General features: G+C 39.9%; 1 protein-coding gene across 2 annotated transcripts in view; it reads right to left on the bottom strand.

Moving 5' to 3' along the window:
- Positions 1 to 9,963: 9,963 nt before the first annotated feature.
- RORB (RAR related orphan receptor B) overlaps positions 9,964 to 18,929 on the bottom strand; it is a 191,800-nt gene continuing 182,834 nt past the window's right edge. For both annotated transcript variants that reach the window (XM_045840679.1, XM_045840678.1), the window contains exon 10: positions 9,964 to 17,281. In XM_045840679.1, coding sequence (XP_045696635.1) covers positions 17,126 to 17,281 — 156 coding nt within the window. In that variant the 3' untranslated portion in view covers positions 9,964 to 17,125. The remainder of the gene's footprint in view (positions 17,282 to 18,929) is intronic.

Genomic DNA, 18,929 nt, shown 5'->3' with positions numbered 1-18,929 from the left:
ATTTTATTTCTTACTGAGAGAGTATTTTCAAATGTAGATTTTTGCATATTTACCACCCATGCAGCCATGTAATAAAATGATCTTTTTAATTTGAATGAAATTTTGAAAAGTAGCCATTTGGATTTTCTAGTTATGCATTATGTTATTTAAAATATAAAGATGATTTGTTTCTTTTTTCCTAATATTTGTACTGATTATCTAAATCTCTTTATCAGGTATACATGGTTTCCTTCTATTAATACTAATTAGAGTTTTAATTTTAAATACCTTTTTGGCAGCTGTTAGTAAAACTGTAAATGCTTCTCCTTTAACTTATTCTAATATAACATTTATTTGAATCCAGACATGTTAGATGTGACATTTAGTTTAGAGTTTTTAAGAAGCATTTTTTGACACTGCTGGTGTGTGTAAAAGAGGGGTAATATTAATACAGTAGTAACATAATGTGACATATAATTTATTTTAGTGGTGGAATTTATTTTAATAATATTATGAATCACCCAAATCTTAATCTCTTAAGATCTGAAGAAATTCCTTCTATTTCTCAGTTATACTCTACTTCATTTTATGGCAGAAAATTGTACTCTATAGTTGAATTTTGGAAGTACTGCTTACAAACATTGGTCATGTCTCTAACACCTGTTTTTCCTATAATGTGCTGTTGTGTGGCCCAAGTAAAGAAAGAATATACGTGGAAGACGTTGTAAGATGTAAAGAGGTCTGCAGTGATGAGTCGCTATTATTCGAGTGGGTGCTCAGTCAGCATGTGTGAACTTGACCTGACATCTAACTTGGCTACCTCTGCCTCATATTTACTTTTTCAATTATCTATGCCCTTTTCAAAAGGGACATGAGATCCTGTGCCCAAGGACATAGTGGATGTGTGGGAATTATTTATTTAGTAATGAATTACAACATACAGCTTCCTTTTAAGGGCAGACATTGGGGTCTTTTTTTTGCTGCTGATTCTGACAACACATCTGTGGAATACATGCATCCCAATGGTCATTTTGGTCAGACACGAAGCTGAGCAGATGCTTGCTGAGCCTCAACCACCTGGCGGGCCTTTGTTATCTTGGCAAGAGTGTCCAGACTGGGAAATCTGAGGGACACATTTCATTCCAGCTACAGGCAGAATTATGAGTCAATGATTTACTGTGAGACCCAAGCTTCACTACAGACACCATTCAGAATGGGAAGCTTGGGGATTTGCATCTATCAGGCACAAGGACCAGGAGCCAGGAGGTAAATTATAGACCAAGGCTGTTTCGCCAGCTGGTGAGACTTTGCAATTCAAATCCAATGCAGGTAGAGTTGCGCTCACTCATTAACAAAGGGCAATCCAGTAAGCTGGCATAGACCTTGACAGGGTCCTTGCCTGTAAGGGCACTATCTTCCTAGAAGGCAAGTGCGGCCTTGGAGAAAGTACCCTCCAGTTTCTCTCAGGTTGAGTTCCATGAGCCCCTTTCCAAGCGGAGAAATAGAGAACCTCAGGAAGTCTTTTCCAGCTTTGTGCTCATCAACTGTGTTCACATGTCAGAGCTCCTGGGAGTCATGTTGCTCCTTACTGAAAAATAATACATTATCAAATGTTAACATTAGCGATGAAATAATTTAAAAATATTTTTCTTTTTGGTATTGTTTTCTCAGTGACTAAGGTCTAGTATAAACTTAATGTTAGCTGGGGTTTTCCTGTTCTGTGAGATCTAGTTTAAGCGCACAATTCCATGCCCCATGAAAGTCTAAACCTGTTCTAAAGATTTCTGTAAGTTTCTGGGTATTTAACCCATCAAGGTCACACACAAAAAATCATTTTGAGGATGACTGAACTGAACATCAGGAATCGCTGTGGGGATTGGGAGGGACACCATATTGCCCATTGAGCAGCAGACAACCTAGCTGTACTTTGCTATTCCTGTTCTTAAAATTCTTTGGGACATCATGTGACTGGGAGTTGCTCATCGATCCTTTGGCCCATCAGTACCCACGTTTCATGATCTCATCGGGTCCTTTCTTGGTGTCATCTCCCTTCTTACCCGAGGTACTTTCTCTTAGCCTTGGAAACTTGGAAATCTTTTCCAAAACTTGTGAGTCTAAAACTATTACGTCTCAACAGAACTGAGGGCTTTCTAATGAAAAGAAACTGTCTTTCTAAGCAGGTAGTTGTGATTATACATAACAGGTATTCCACACCCCCCCACCCCCCCGGCACATCAATTTAGATTGGTGGCAATTAGAACCAATGTTTAAAAAAATATTTATAAGAAAAAACAGATCAATATTTCAGTTCAGTCTGTGGGTGACCAGCTCTGTGAGGGCATGCTTAGAGAAACACTGAGCTAAAACTAAACTTTTCAGGTGGGCATCCCAGAGCCTTCAAAACTGACCTACTGTTGGCTTTTCTCCACTAACCGTCCATCATTACTCACCATGTATTCGATGTCTGAGGAGTCAGGCCCGAAGGAAATGAATAAAGAGTAAAATTAGAGAAAACAAACTGTTTAAAAGAGGAAGCCTTGACTGGGCACTAGTCAGTTTTTCCAGTTGGGAATATGGGAACAATGTTGCCGGAACTTCTATTTTTTATAAGAGAATCTGGAGATTCTGATTTTATATGGAATTTCCTGAGTAAGTGTAAGCCAAACAAAACATGTCTGGGATGGATTATATTTGGAACATAAGCTGCCAGTTGCTCCATATTCTAGTCTCTCCTCCTCTCTCTATTCCCCCTTCTCTCTCCCTCCACACGATGCTTCTTCCACTACTAGGACTACTCTTTCTTCTGATAACACCTGCCATTCTTCAGGGCTCAGTACAAAGAGCACTGTTTCTCTAGTTTTCCCCATTCTCTCCTAGAACTGTTCTCAAATAGACATAATAACTACTTCTTTATAGTTCCCAGAGACCTCTCTCTGAATACCTCTTCCAAAATGTGTCATTGCATTTGTTTGCTGGTCTGCCTGCCTTGCTACACTATGAAGACTTCAAGAAAAGGAACCACGTTAATATCTGTTTATCCTCAGAACCTGATATAATACTTACCACGTAGTAAACACTCAGTGTGTGTTGAATGGATGAGGGAAACAGACATGACTCCGTGATGCCAGGCCTGACCTCAGTTCTCCTTTCTACTTTACCTCTCAGATTTTTCTTTTATATTTACCACCATGCCTTGCCTTTTGGAAATTATTATCCTTGACTTTTGGGGACAAGTAGGAAAAATGGCTGATAAAATCTATGTGAAAAATTAGTGCAAAAAATTTTATTGGTTGTTTTGAACAAAAGTCTGGGCTCTTTCTCTGAAGAGTCTATTTTTAAAGTGGAGTTCACTGCACAGTCCATTGAGGGCAATTGGGCAGGAATTTGTTCCCCCTGGGATGAAGGGAGATGTGAGAAGTAAAAGATAGAAGTTGGTGGAACTATCTAAGTAGCATCTGGGACCCCTCTCTGGAATGTGCATTAGAAAGAGCAATCTGACTGCGACCTTGAACCTGTCTGGATAAGGGATTGAAATTATGCTAAGAAATAGTTTAATATTTCTTTTAGAATGGTGCCATTTAACCATCAGAGAGTTGAGTCTCTGATAGTTCAGATAAAATTACTTTTAGGAATTTAATTCCTAATTTCAGGGAGGAATGGTGTTTTGGAAACGAGAATTTAGAGAGAGAAGCCTTAAGGGAGAGACGACCCCTGAAATTAGCCTGAAATCATTAGTTTTAACAAAAATAATAAAGATAAAGATTTTCTTTTAGTTGGGTGGTAAAGCTGGGGGCCAAGGGATTATTTTAATAGCTAATATTTTTATTACTTTTTCTTTTGAGCCTAGAAACATCTTAGGACTCAACTGCTTTAAGCACAAGACAAAAAAAATCAACAGTTTCTACATGTGTCATTTTTTTGTCTTGTCTAGTATGTGCAGAGGGAATTTCACCTCCTTGTAATGGACAAGAATTCCTGGGCCCATAATGTGAATGTGTAGTGTGTGGAGGGGGACTTTCTATAGACTGTGGGTCATGAGAGTTACTGTCTATTTTGGGAAAGTCTTGACTTTGCTTTTCTTACTTGCCTACCCTTAATTGTCAGTCAGCTCCAGCCCATCTTAAAAATAATAAGGGAAAAATCCAAATGGCATTTTACTTGAACATGTTAGATATCTGTCTGCACAACTTTCGGTTTGTAAGGTGCAGTGAGGATGGAAATTACAGAGGAGAATGTTGTTAATGTGGTCGAGTGGTAGCTCCGTATGGATCACAGTTCTGATACAACTTCCCTGCTATTTGGTAGATCTGTTTCGCTGCCACTTGGAGCTATAGTTCATGTTTGAATATAGAAGTGACACATTTGATCCCTGGGAAAAGTGTCTGAGAGGGTGAGGGGGTGTTTGGAATTGGCTAGGCACATTTGAATCTCAGAATGCCCACTTAACCCACTTACCTTGCAAATACTTCTTATAGCTATTTTCAAAGAGATAAAGAGACTTCATCTCTTCCCTCTGTTTTGTATTTTCTGTTGTTGCTTCAACCCTTTTTCATTGCATTAGGAACAAGTTTTGCTTTTTGTGGGTTGGCGGTCTGTTTATCAATACAGATGTTCAACAAATACCTTTATTTTCTTGAAATCAGATCGGAGTGTCATCATCTCATTGAGTGGGTGGGAAATCACAAAATATTACTGGATTGTATGCTATACAAGAGGAGGGAATTTGTCTGCTTGTTCATTACCTTCTCCCTAATTTTATGAGTTGAATTATGTCCCCCGCACCACCAAATGTGTTAGCATCTTAATTCCTGGTGCATCAGAATGTGACCTTATTTAGAGACAGGGGCTTTGCGGAGGTAGCCAAGTTAAGATGAAGTCATTAAGGTGGGCCCTAATCCAATGTGACATGTCCTTATAAAAAGGGGAAATTTTTACATTCCCCTTTTTATATTCCCAGACACACACACAGGGAGAACGCCATGTGAAGATGAAGGCAGAGATTGGGGTGATATTGCTTCAAGCCAAGGAATGCAAAAGATTACCATCAAACCCCCAAAGCTGCGGGAGAGGCATGGAGCAGCTGCTTCTTCACAGCCCTCAAAAGGAACCAACTCTTCCAATACCGTGACCTTGGATTCTAGGCTCCGGAAATGTGAGGCAATAAGTTTTTGCTGTTCAGCCACCCAGTTTGTGGCTCTTTGTTACAGCAGCCCTAGCAAACTAATATACTGATGATTGGCACAATGTCTGGCCCTAGTAGGTGCTTAATAAATATAAGCTGGTTTAATTGATGAACTGATGCCCCCTCTCATGGGAAGCTTCTGTGTTCTATCTAGTCCTCATAATCACCGCATATTTCTTCATGACCCAAACCTTGAAGTTAGAAAATTCTCTCCTTTGGTGTTCTGTGTGAGACAGAGTAATCTTTGCTAGAGCAGGGACCTCAGAAACCTAGGACTCAGCTTTTACCTTGTAAAAATTTTTGAAGTCGGGAATTATTAGGAGCCTAAGGTGTGAGTTTGAACCCAGGAGAGGGAAAATGGAGGGGGAAAAACAGATAAATAGCTCAAAAAAGGGCCTTACATAATAGATAGAAATTGCTCTATTCTTGACACAGAAAGTTTAAGACCACATATTTGCCCTCATGGGTCAAATATGCACAAATCAGTTTGTTTTAAGCATGCCTTTCATTGTGGTGTTTTGACATTTGGGGACTTGATGATCCTAGACTAAGGACTGCCCCTCCCAGGGTTAGTTAATTTCTAGAGATAGTAAAGGCTAGACTGGGAGCGCCCCCTTTCAGGTGAAAACAGATCAATCCAGAGCCTATGCCCCAACCACCCCTTCCTATATTGGGCCCTTGCACTATGTATCACTGTCTCCCCAGCTTAATCAATCACCCCAGGGCCAGGTCCCTGACAACTGGGGACAGTCCCTACAAACTAATCATCTCTGGTCTGCTTACCTGTCCTCACCTCTTCTTTCCCATGGAAACCACAATAAAAGCTCTGGCCCAGGTTTTCCCTTCACTCCTGCCTCCTCATTGGCCCTGGGGCTTCCACACATGGCCTTGAGTGGCATGACATGGTGGGCACCCTCCTCTTAGGAACTGTCAGTAACAAATGATCTTTTCCATGGTAATTGTCTCTTGATTTATTGGCCTTACCATGCTTGAATAATACTAAAACCTACATTTTAAAACACAAGTGTCTGTAAAAGCCGTGTTCTAAATGTATCTATGACTGACATCATTAATATGAATAGGGTCTCTGATTTATCACCTTGTCACTGATCTCTGTTACTTGTCGTTATGATGAGATTCTTCAAATGAACAATGCTTGACTTTACGAGCAGATTACATTGTGAGAAATGTTTGGAATAACTGAGAATTTTTAGTGTGAAGAAAAAAGTAAGGCTGGGAGTGAGGAGTAAAAGTAGTATTTATTTTATTTAAGATGTTGATAACAAAGATAGGTTTGGATATACACTTGTTATGCTTAACCTCAAGGAGCCAGAACTAGCAGTGACTGGGGGTAAAAGATAGAAGAAAGAAGATTTTGTTTCACTATTAAGAAATTAATTGAACAGTTGACATTGCTTAAGAAATGGGCTATGATGGGTGATAATGAATTTAAGGGTTGAGTTAAACAGAATAAATGATCATCAGTAGGAGCATCCTGTAATATTTTTGTAGATAGTGTAGCAGTTGTAATCAACTTTGTCTTTTATAGTTATTTGTATTATGTCTTTGTCCTCTTATATATCTACCTTTCTTGAACCTAGACTGCGGATCTCTAGGACACACTATCTGTCATATTTCACTATTGTATTCCCAGTGAACAGTGCCTGGCATATAGCAGTGTAAATAAATATCTGTTGAATAAATATGTGTTTGTTGCAATATCTGATGGAAAGTCAAATTAGAGACTTTCCTGGAGTTCTTTCACACCTGTGTTAGGACTGCTAAGTGATTTGCACACCCAGTTTTCTTTTCCTTGTGTGCACGGATGTAGACTACATCTCCCATCACCTCTGCTCTTACGTGGTGCCATTGGATTGCTTCTGATTGGTGGAAGGTGGGGAGGCCTTGTAGGCCCCGCCCATGCAAACCTGCTGTGTGATTCTTCAATCTCTCTCTTGCTTCCCTCATCTTTGGCCACAGGCAAAGTACCCGGTGATGAAGATGACATCTCAGATGCCATTTGGCCTACAGTTTGCTGCATTTGGAACACATGGTCACAGCTATCATGGTTTCCACGTCTTAGAAAGCAGGGCTTTTCCTAAAATTTCTTACGTGTGCTATGATATAGCTCAGAAATAGTAAGTTCTCTAGATTATTTTTTTATTCATTAAATTTATTGGGTGACATTGGTTAACAAAATTATATAGGTTTTAGGGGTATGACTCTATAACATATCATTCTGTATATTACACTGTGTGTGTTTACAACTCCAGGTCGGGCCTCTTTCCATCACCAGTTATGACCCGTTCACCCTCTTCTACCTCCCCCACCCCCTTTCCCTCGGGGAATCACTGTACTGTTCTCTGAGTCTATGAGGGTTTTCTTTTTTTTTTTTTTTTAACTTAATCCCTTCACCTTTTATACTCAGCCCACAACCCCTTCCCCTCTGACAGTTGTCAGTCTGTTCTTTGTATCTATGAGTCTGTTTCTATGTTGTTTGTTAGTTTATTTTGTTCATCAGATCAGATTATCTTCTTCTAGACTGAGACTTTGAGATTCCATCAATTCAGATAGGAGGATTTGAGAAGGACATGCCAGGACCAGGCTTTTATATCCAATTTGTTTTATAAAATAGGCTCCTTGGTCTGTTTTTTATTTCTCCTTCAGCTGAGTCTTCTGTGAAATCTGGGAAGATATGTCTAACCTTTAATAGACACTCTGGCTCCCTCTCTTATTGCTTTTGGTTAGGTCTTTGGAGAAAGGAAGGGAAAGAGCATTCTTTCAATGTCTTTCCCAATGGAGTTCTATTTCCACCTCTCATTGCTTGTGGTAAAAAGTAAGTCTGTATCTGACATCTCTGCTAGAGGCTGACTTGCTCAAGGGCAAAATCAGTGAAATGACAGCAAGCAGAGAGTTGGGCAGCTACAGTACAAAAGGAGAATGGATTCCAATACACATAGTTGACACATTTATTGAACGCTTACACTGTGCCATGCCCTGCTCTGTGAACTTGGGAGAGTTAAAGATGAGACATAGCTGTCAGGAATCTTATAATTTCTTAGAATAATGCTTATTCAACCAGTTAAGCTTAGCAAGTTCAAGTTTCGAAAACAGCAAGAGAAAACTCTCACAACATAGGCCTTGGTACCCCCGTACCAAGATGGCACTAGGAGGTTTGCTTCACTTTTTCCTCTTCTCTAATTGGGTCCAGGAGCTGTCGCCACTTGGAGTATGAGGCCAAACTCCGGCGACTTCTTTGATAACTGGAAATGCCTTGTCACACTAGCCTGGTGTGACTATCAGAACACGTTGCCAGTTCTTCCTCTGAAAGAAGAGGATCTATGAATGGAACAAAGCTTTGTGCACAACAAGGGTTTAATTCTTAATTTTTGGTAATGCTATCCAAGGCTAATAATTGTCATGTTATATTGTCCAACCTGAATTTTAAAATGTTACTTTTCATCTTGTGTTTCAATGTTGCTTAGATCTACATTTCTTTTTCTTTTTTTTAAAAGATTTTATTTATCTACTTTTAGGGAGAGGGGAAAGGAGGGAGAGAGGGAGAGAATCATAAATATGTGGTTGCCTCTCATGCATCCTCAACCAGGGTCCCAGCCCACAACCCAGGTATGTGCCCCGACTGGGAATGGAACGGGGGACCCTGTGGTTTGCAGGCCAGTGCTCACTCCACTGAGCCACATCTACGTTTCTGACAGAAAACTTTAGGTGCTTTTACAGTAAAGAGTTCTGTGGTCAATTGTTGGTGACAATTGACATGAGCCCTGGATAGGTTGTGATAGTATGTTTGCTGTCCCTGACTAGTTATTTGAAGAGCCGGTTAGAAACCAAGGGACACAAGCGGTGCTCTGACAGACAGATCAGCTCGGTTTTGTTTCTGAGTCTTCTGACCAGGGTCACGTGGGATTTGGACGCCTTGAGTACAGATGTTACTGGAAACATACGGAAGGTTTTCACGGTTCCCAAAGACTGAAGCTGGGGGAAATTTTACAGAAGGATTTCTAAGGCTCATTTTGTCTGATGGCTTAGTGCTTCTAGTTTTAAAATGTGCTAATTTTTGCTTTAAACTTCTATTCTTGAAGCATTTCATCTCTACAGACCCCAAACTGCAACAACTTCCAAGCACCTGAAAAACTGTTAGCCTCTCCTAGAACTGCTTTGTCAACATCGCTCTGAGTCTCTGATTGTCCTCAATTGTTTCATACTGTGGCTCCAAATAAGATTCAGAGCACTCAGATGTTGGTGAGCCTTGATTGCGGTGGTGGAGCAGCTTGGTGATGCTTTGTGAAAAAAAAAAAAAATCAGACCCGGAGACTTAATCGTTAATTATTACTTGAAAGCTTTCATCACATGAAGGGGTTTTCACACCTATTTCAAACCTGCTGCAACCCTTTTAAACAAAGTTTTTTTCAGAGGTGTTGCTTCTGGCTCTGCTGGCAGGGGCTGCCTTTTAGAAAGCTCTGGAAAAGGAGAGCTGTTATCTTTGAGAGATGCTGCTCTCATTTTAATTACAACCTAGTAGGCTCTTTGGCTAGAATGAAGTCTGGTTCTTTTCTCAATGAGCATTTCTAACTCAACCCAGGTCCGTGAGATAGAAGAATGTCCAGAAAAATATTTCCCATTATTTACTGAGAAAAAAAAAGGCAACTGTATAGGTAAGGATCCATGGGATAATGTACTTCAAAGCCCACTCTATCTATCTTCTTCATCCCCTCCTTGTTCTATGTGGAAGAAAAGAAAACAATTAGGCAAGACTTTTTTTTTCTTCTTTTAATGTTCTTCAGCATTAAAGGAGGGGGCTTCATAAACATTGATTGTCATTTACAGAAAACATTCAGAAATCATGTGTGCATTATCAGGGAATGCTAACAGTATTCAACTAATAATTTACAGGACATAAAATAAGGACAAAACCTATTACATTCTAAAGTAATATAAAACTCTTTTCCTTAATTGTTAGGGAGTGCTGTTTTATTCTAGTATACTTATAATTAAAAAAACTCAATGCTTACTTCCTACAGGACTCAGGCTGCAGTTTTACTCACGTACACAGAAATTAGGGCTTATATATTAAACAAGGAGAGAGAGATCAGAAAATTGTAGATTTTAAAACTATAGATGTCACTGGGTTTATTTGTAGTTTGCCTTTTGCCTCTATGGGGCAATCATAATACACGGTAATAACGTAATTAAGCTCCAGAAAAATCAGTGGTGACTCTAGAAGGCATTATTCTTTTAAAAAAGTATAATTATTATGCTTTTTTAGAGTGAATACTTTTATGTTACATACGTGTGGCAATGCAACTTCTGTGCATTGCCAACAATGGTGTGCATGCTAATGAGAGAGGCTACTGCCCGCTCGCATGTGGCCCCTCAGGGTGCAGCTGTGGTTGGCAGGCGCAGCCAGCCCCCAGGCAGCCCGTGGTTTCCGCCGCTGGAGGACTTGGAGCCGCTCGTCACTGTTCGCATATAGGCTGGAGCTAAGGTAAAAACATTAAATCTCTGAAAGTTGGAAGTATATGAAAATCATTTCTCTCCATCCTAAAAGCAAGGAAGCATTGTCAGGGATTTCAAAAATACTGGAAAGTCTCATTTAAATCTAAATATCTTTTTTTATTATAAATTGATCATCATAAAATACTAGCCTTTTAAAGTCATATTTGGGATGCAGGAAAAGCATCAGGTTCATCAGACTTGCTCCTGCCTGTGTTGTTACAGCTCATGACACCTTCAATTTTCCTTCCTCTCCATCTCTCCCCGCCCCTCCCCCAGGTTCTTTACAGCATTTATTTGGTGAAGGTCAGTTATGGCTTCAGCGAATGAGTAGTCTGACCTCAGGTTATAAGAAATAAACATGTACAAAAATATTTTGTTCATCAGAAAGCAGAGTTTGTTTTCCTTAAGCTATTTCATGCAGAAAGGATTTAGACAAAGCCATTGCTGCAAGGAAAGATGACTTATTCAGGCAACATTTCTTTCCTTTTTTTTAACTTTCCTTTTTCATATTGTCTAGTTCAGGTAGGGTTTGCAGTTCTTAGGCCAATCTTCAATGCAAATTCTTTGGAGCAGATTTAATTGACAGCCCTGTCCCTTTCTCAGCTGTATCACACAAAGAAGCGTACAGTTAACACCAATGACCTGTCAAGATGCTTCAACTGTTACACCAGTTTCTGAGAAGTACATAACACGCAGAAAGGAAGCAAGTACATATTTGCTCTTTGTTGGTTTTTCCCCCTCTAAAAAAATTGTTACAAAGTCTTATGCTTAAACAGAGACATAGAAAAATCAGTGTATTCACTGTCTCTAGTTATTTACAGCAAAAATTACAGAGACAGCGTACATCATATTAGACCTTCCACAAGCATATATTAAAAGTAATTACATTTGAAAAAATATTTTTATTTTTCCTCTACATTTCTACAATACATACTCAGTTTTCTGTGGGTGTAGTTTTCATTCTTGTGTGTGTGTGAATCAGATGAAGCAGACGGTACTGTGCTTGGATGTGGGACATACCTAGTGCGTGTCTGCCTGTGGCTGTGACAGAGGCGTGCAAACGCTCCCCGGCAGCCGCCGCCAGGATGATAGACACAGCTTCATATAAGGATCGTGCTTTCCAGCTGGAGCACAGACACCCTGCACTTCCCTCAGCTGGGTTATTCACTTCCCGTAACCTTGTGCTTTATTTCTGGCCATGACAACAATCACGGAGCTGCTTTTTCTGATCACTGGAGGTTGTGTTCACAGTCACGCAGGAGGTATTGTTGCTGTGGCCAATTCACTTCGGAGGAATTTCAGCAGCTTAGGAAAAAAGTGCACAACAGACAGCCCGCCTCCGCTGCATAGGAATCCACGGTCCCGCACTTCAGAACAGCGAAGGACTAATTCTCATGACCCTAGAATAAGTTCTTTAAACACGACTGAGGGAACATAAAAACTGGTTGCCGATAGGGAAGCCACGCGTTTAAAGAAACACATCGAGACCCAAAAGCATAAAAATTGTGCATTTGAATTTGGAAAAATAGTGGCAAGAAATCTGGCCAAGGGGCTCTATGAGGCTGGGAGTCTGCGCAAGACAAACAGAAGTGTCTTTTATTAAATTGTTTTCATTTTTAGATTGCTACTTTTCCAGCTGACCTCTTACTATATGCTCTAGTAGTGATAGTCAAATATGGAAACCAAATTGACTGTCAGAAGGGAAAGATCTCCACCTCTCCCCCACCCCCAACATTATTCAGAATTGTATCTGGCCAGGCTTCTCCGGCCAAATAGGCCCCCAAATTTGACTATGCTTCAAACCAGACATTTCAAACTGTGAGCCTTCTTCTGCTCAGAGATGTGTTTGTCTGGGCTGCACCAAGCTCTGAATCAACTGACATTTACAGCTCAAGACATTTTAAGAGGGTCAGAAGCTTCAGCCTTCCTTCAGCTTCAGCAGATACTGGTTGGCTCTTTTGTGTGGGACATTTCCTTGCCAGTGCATCAGTGGACTCCTGTACTCATTTTGCATCAACTCCCTGGCCCTTTTAGGCTTTTGAATTTTAATCCTTGCTTTAAGTGAACATGTATCCCTGGTCCTGAGGTTTCCTTCCCACCCCAAATGGTTGTCAACTCTTCACTAAAGACCCACGTGGTTTTCTTATATTGAGTTGTTCCTTGTACTAACAGAAACAGAAAGTCAAATACCACAGCATCTAAAGCAGATGGTGGGCTTTTTTCTTTTCTTTATACGGGGGACTTTGTGCAAAACTTCACTACAGATGCACACCGTAAAGTTATGGCTGTTTCTGTTGAATGGTGGTTCTGTCGGGCACAGCCATCCCCGCCTGAGCTGACTGCCAATCGCACTAACTTCCTGGGAAACAAAAGCTTATAGGGAAAAAAAGAGTCAGGAAAAATTATTTCTTCTAAATTCTAATAGAAGTAGAACTTTTCTTGCATCTAGAATAAATGAAAAAAGAGAACATGGAACAAAACATACCTCATTTGTTTCTGACATTTTTGAAAAAAAAGCTGTTTAAATTTTAGGTTGTCCTCAGGACACAAGAATTGTTTTTGCATTCCAACCTGGCACACGTGGGACTATAGAGGTGAGTGTGAGCTGACTATCCACGTGTACGATTTTCTACAAACAGTTCAGCTTGACTGCTGTGATTGGACAGATGAGAGAGAATATACTGATGCCTCCCCAACACCTCTTGTTAATATTCAGAGTTCATTATAATTTAGGGTTTCTTAATTCTGTCAAAAAAAAGTCTGATTACCCATGTAATTCAGAGAATACCACTGTATCCTCTGTTTTTACCAAACCGGTGGTCTTTTAGTCCAGAGCCCTGAAAACAGTAGTAAAACAAGGGAAATCTGGGAAGGCTGTGTTTGAAGAGTACATCTCCACCTTCAGCTTTCAGTCTTTGGGGATAAAAGAGCCGCAGAAAAAGGGACACAAAGGTGGCCCGAGTCATGGACAGTGGGGGTGTATGAGAGAGGTTAGGTGGATTTGGGATGCCCCTTTCTCCTACATTCTCTCCAAAATTTGCCTTTCCTTTCACAGACCTCAAGTAGAGCTTCACCTCCCCTGTTAAGTTCCTCTAATGCCATCGAGATCTCTGTCTTTCCCTTGTGCAGGATGTGCAGAGGCAGCTTGGGCCCGCTGAGGGATACGCTGTCCATAAATGGAGCAGCTGCATCATCTGGCTCTTAGCAGATGTTAGAAAATGAGACTAAGTTGTCCTTACTCACGAGCAACCAAGTCCACATGGTAAAAGTATTTTGAATTTTCAATTTACAACATGAAGTTACCGCTCGTTAGTCTGAAAGCCTTGTCAGAGAGGTTTTCTTATTGGCATGTTGAGTTTATGCCCTTTACATTTTGTTGTCATTTTCCTGTTTTTTTCCTTCTCCCCTCCTCCTTGATGTACCTTTTTTTTTAAAAATAAAACATCCCTGAGTGGATACAGTGCAACATCTGCATCAAGCAGTGATTGTCGTTTACGAAGTGTGGAGTGGAAAGGACAGATCCTGGGCTATTTCCTCCAGTGCACACTTCCTCATCAATGTGTTGTGAACATGGGTGAGTGTTCCTGGGGGAGGGACAAAGATTGCACGTGGTAAGGGGAGTTGTTCTCACCAAAATTTCAAAATACCTCGAGACGGAGTCACAGCAGATGTTTAAAGAGCAGCTGTTAAAAGTGCTTTGTTACCATTGGAAATGTCACTTGGTTCTCTTCTAAGGGACAGATTTGGCAACCGTGGCGAAAACCCAGAAATCTCTCTTCTCAGCTGAAGTGGGCCGAGGTACTGGTTTCCACCGTTCTGTGCTGGTTCGGTCTCTAGCCGATTCCTGTCCACTCGCTTCAAAAGGTTTGTGCCGTCCCAATTAAATGCTTGCACTAGTGGAAATGACACAAATTCAAATCCAGTACCTCCTGAGGCAAATGTGGGGAACAATCTTTTTCCTACACCACCCGTGGGACAAGGGAGGAAAAAAATTCTCAGCCACTTCATCAATTGAGCCGATTTAAATCCTCTAAGGTAAATTGGGAGAAACAAATGATCCTCTTTGCAACTGAGCAGGAATTACAGGCTGACAATGGAAAACACTAGGCCCACAGAACGATGAAAACAAAGTCTGACATAAGTTCAAAGCTCAAAGGGAAACACCAAGTAGACACATTGCACGTTGCCTATCACAAGCCAATCATAAAACATACATTACATTTGGAAACGGCTTGGTTTAATTGAGCGCCTTCCATTACCCTGTTTTCCTAGCAATCAGTAAAGTAATCTTTCCATTAGAAGGAAATATGACTCTTGGAATTAATTCTTTATACAAAGAGCTAGCAGGAGTGACATTTACACCAAAAAGAATGGCGTCCCTGTAGCGGCATAATAAGCAGTCTACAGCTGTCTTCTTAGACACTGAAGTTAATGTGGTTCAATGTAGTTAAATTAATTGAATATAACAGTAGTTGAGAAAGAGATTCATTATTTTAAAGTCTTTTTATTTTTCCCCATTGGTTTGGAATTCATCAATCATGAGGTGGGAAAAGACTCTGTTTTCTAAAAGCAAAGATGAACACGACTGTGTGATCATCAGTGAGGAGCTCTGTGGCCACGTGGAGATGGCTCTCAGCCTTGGAACTTCAGGACGGCACAGGAGATGGCCAAGAACTCGAAGTGTCCCCTGATGGGAACCTCACAGAGCAGGTGTGCATGTGTGTGCACACGTGTGGGTGTCTTTGACCAGGAAAAAGGGGCAGGTGTTCATGCATGGATGGCTGGGCTACACTTACAGGAGATCATAATTTTCATTGTTTTATACATAAAGCTCTCCTCTACCTCCCTTTAAAAATATCATACTTTGGACCAAATAAGACCAAAGGCACAAGGCCTCAGACCACAGGCAGAACTCACTCCTCAGAATTTGTGCTTTTTCTGGTGGTCAGGTTGATGGAGGAACAGGTGGAGAAGTGAGAATTTGTACTTTGAAGCCTCAATTCCTGAATCCTCATTTCACCTCTTGCATTTTGTACTTTTAAAAGTTGCTGAGCAAATAATCCTAGGCTAGGTGGAGGAAGTCATTTCAAACTGCACAAAAAATAGTGTTGGCTTTGGGGTGTATTTGTTTTATAAAATAACTCGGGTCTTTTTTCCCAATCTGTTAAGTTTTTGCTATATTTTTATAAAACAATACATTGGAGTTGGAAAAAATTAGATGCTTCTGATTAAAGGACATAAAAAGTCCTGCCTCCCTCTTTATTGCTGCTTTTTCTAAAAAAAAGGACTTATTAAAGATTAAAGAGAATACATATAAAGAATGACTTCTTTGTGTATTTCTTTTGTATTTCTTCTTTGCCAAGAAAAATGGTTAGAGATAGTGTTTACAGGAAATGGCATTGGGACCCTGGCTTCTGATTTACTTCTTTTACTCTAATTTCATTAGAAAAGATTGCTGGTGGTCATAATCTACAGACTGCATTTCTCTGTTGAAGACACAGTAAGCACCAAAATCAAGTTTCTTTCACAATCTGAAAGCCAAAGAAAAAAGTGTTTTGTGTGTTCTGGTAAAAAATCTATTGTTTGGTCAAAAAAGTCCTGGACTCCATGATATTATGTGTAGCCTAATTCTTAAAACAGGAAAATGGCTCCAAATACTTGTACTTTTTCCCCAGTGGGTACCATCTTGACAAGGCTTTGATGTCATTGATAGAAACAGAGTTTTATACCAAGGCTGTGCATTATAATTACTCTTTTGCAGACATTTCTGAATTGGTACCATCCTGCCATTGACTATAGATGAAAACTCTGGTTGGGAAAACAAAATCCCGATTGTCTAACATAAAGGTAACATATAACACAGAAGGTAAATAATATAAGAGCCTGACTGAGTCTCCTTTGCTAGTAGGTATGATATTTTAAGCCACAGTGCATGTGCATGTATTTCTCATATATAATATGCTCAGATATTATATACTTATTACATAATGCACAGTGCTTTCCAAGACAGCTACAAATTTACACATGCATCAACTACCTAAAAACATAGAAATAGGTGAGCCTATTAAGTGGAATTTTCTTAAATTATATTTGAACAATCAACAGGAAAAGTAATCATGTAAAGTACCGCTCTGTTCTCATATATATCTACAATAAAATTCTATAAACAGTTGTCTCCCAAAACATACCCAAATAAAATTAAAAAAAGATAACACCCAGTGTCCTATATTTGTATATTTATGGTCATTTCAAAACAAACAAACAAATAAAAGAGCCCCACTCAGGTGCATATTTACATTCTTCAAACTGTAGCGGTGAAAAATAATTCTATTAAGTGCAGGACATTCCTAATGTTGCAGTAGTGACATTTTTCTTAAGTCTTCATGAACACATTGCTTTTGTCTTAATGGTGATGCATTCCATAGCTATGAGACAGTCCTGTCTTTGCCTTCATTTGCAGACGGTGGTACAGTCAGGATTAAAGAGCTCCTTGTATAACGGAGGAAAGAGTGTATTCACTATGTCTGGATGCGACTGCTTAAATACCTGCAGCTTCTCCCCGTGCAAGTTGCAAACTGCCGTGATGGTTGGTATCTTGGCTATTAACTGCAGAATGGAGGGACAGGGAAGGAGACAAAGGGGGAAGCTCATTAGTGCTCTGTCTTCTGAATCAGTGTCTTTCTTGGCCCCAGATGAAGGGAAATGGCTTTGGAAAAAGATGTTCAGAGAGAAAGAAGGCTCACTTTCAGCTTTTCCTTTGGAACAAAACAAAACAAAACAAAATGCTCTCACCATGGCCCCTCCCCCCACCTTCCTCTAAAGGGAAAATAAAGAGAAAAGAAGCCAGACCAAGCTTTCTGATTCACTGATCTTAAATAAAGTGTGTATAGGAGGCAGTCTAGGTGCTGTGTTGGAGTGGGTGCTCTGCAAGCAGGCTGCCTGAGCTGGAATCCTGGTTCCAAAATAGCTAAATGGCTGTGTGGCTGTGATAGACACAATGTTGCAGCTTTCTCATTTGTAAAATGGGCTTAATCACAGTAACAACCTCGCTGGGCTGTTGTGTGGACTGAAGGAGGTAATTCTTAGAGAAGTGTTAAGAACGCTGTCAGCATGAAACACAATTGTTAGCCAGTATTGTCAGTACCTCTTATTTTCCACAGGGTTTTATGATGTGAATATTAGATTTTTAGTTTTGGGAAGTGACCACACTAGGAAGGTGCAGCCTAAGCTGTAGGCGGTGTCATTCAGAATTGCCTGCACTGCTTTGCTATGGAGCTCACTGGCCTGACTGTATCCTGCAAATCCTTTGCTGCTGTAATGCATAAAATGAAGCCAGCATTTAATCAAGAGAAAATATGAGACATCGCTGGCACTTAGCTCTCTTAGGGAGATGCTTTAAAAGTCTTTGTGAGAATATCCACTTCCAATTGTTAGGTGTTTTAGTGTTTTACGTACATAAGTTCTGTACATATATAGTTCAAATACCCAAAAGACAGTGTTCTGTAATAATTTAAAATATCCGAGGTTTGACAAATACTATATAAGTCTTAGGAGATGAACAATTATAGCTTTTAACATACTTATAATTTAGGGACACTTAGAATCCATCATTTAGTGTCAAAATTAGCCTAAAACCACACGTCATTGTGATCCTGTTACTGTGGGAATGAGATACGCTGTCATATAGAGAACAGTGTTACAAAGTGTAAGCTTGATAGATCATATAGCTCACCAAAGGTACCCTTGAAAGTGATGATAAAATAGAATTCAATAAAACTCATCTAATCACCAATTAGTCTCACTGTGCTCCCTACCCTAAAGGCTTCATAATAAGAAACCATTTTAGTCTTCAAGGTAAAAAAAAGGAAATAGATAATGTTACTATGTGGTTACCCTAAATCAGAAGTATGTTCTCTTTCATTAACTTTTTTTAAGAATTGATGACAATATAACCATGCTATGAGCAATTTAAAAATAGCTTTATGTTAGGAGCTGTTGACATGTTCATTAAAGGGTTCTAGCACACATAAAGAAATCTGGTGTTCAGACTTCCCATTCTCACTGCTATTTACTGCTATAGGGATGGAAATAAAAAAGGAGAATGAAGACTTTCTCTCCAACATTATGAGTTGCTTAAACTTATAATAGGCACTCTGCTAAACAGCAGAAGACAGAAAACAGTATGGCTCTTGCTAATAATCCACTTGGAAAGACAGATGTGAATAAAGTGACCACATAGTCCAAAGCAGACGGA

The sequence above is a fragment of the Phyllostomus hastatus genome, unplaced genomic scaffold (genome assembly GCF_019186645.2).
Source record: "Phyllostomus hastatus isolate PE091 unplaced genomic scaffold, TTU_PhHast_1.1 phas_contig_34, whole genome shotgun sequence".
NCBI classification, from domain to species: domain Eukaryota; kingdom Metazoa; phylum Chordata; class Mammalia; order Chiroptera; family Phyllostomidae; genus Phyllostomus; species Phyllostomus hastatus.
Note: the sequence above shows the minus strand (reverse complement) of the source record. Positions and strands in the feature narration are given on the sequence as shown.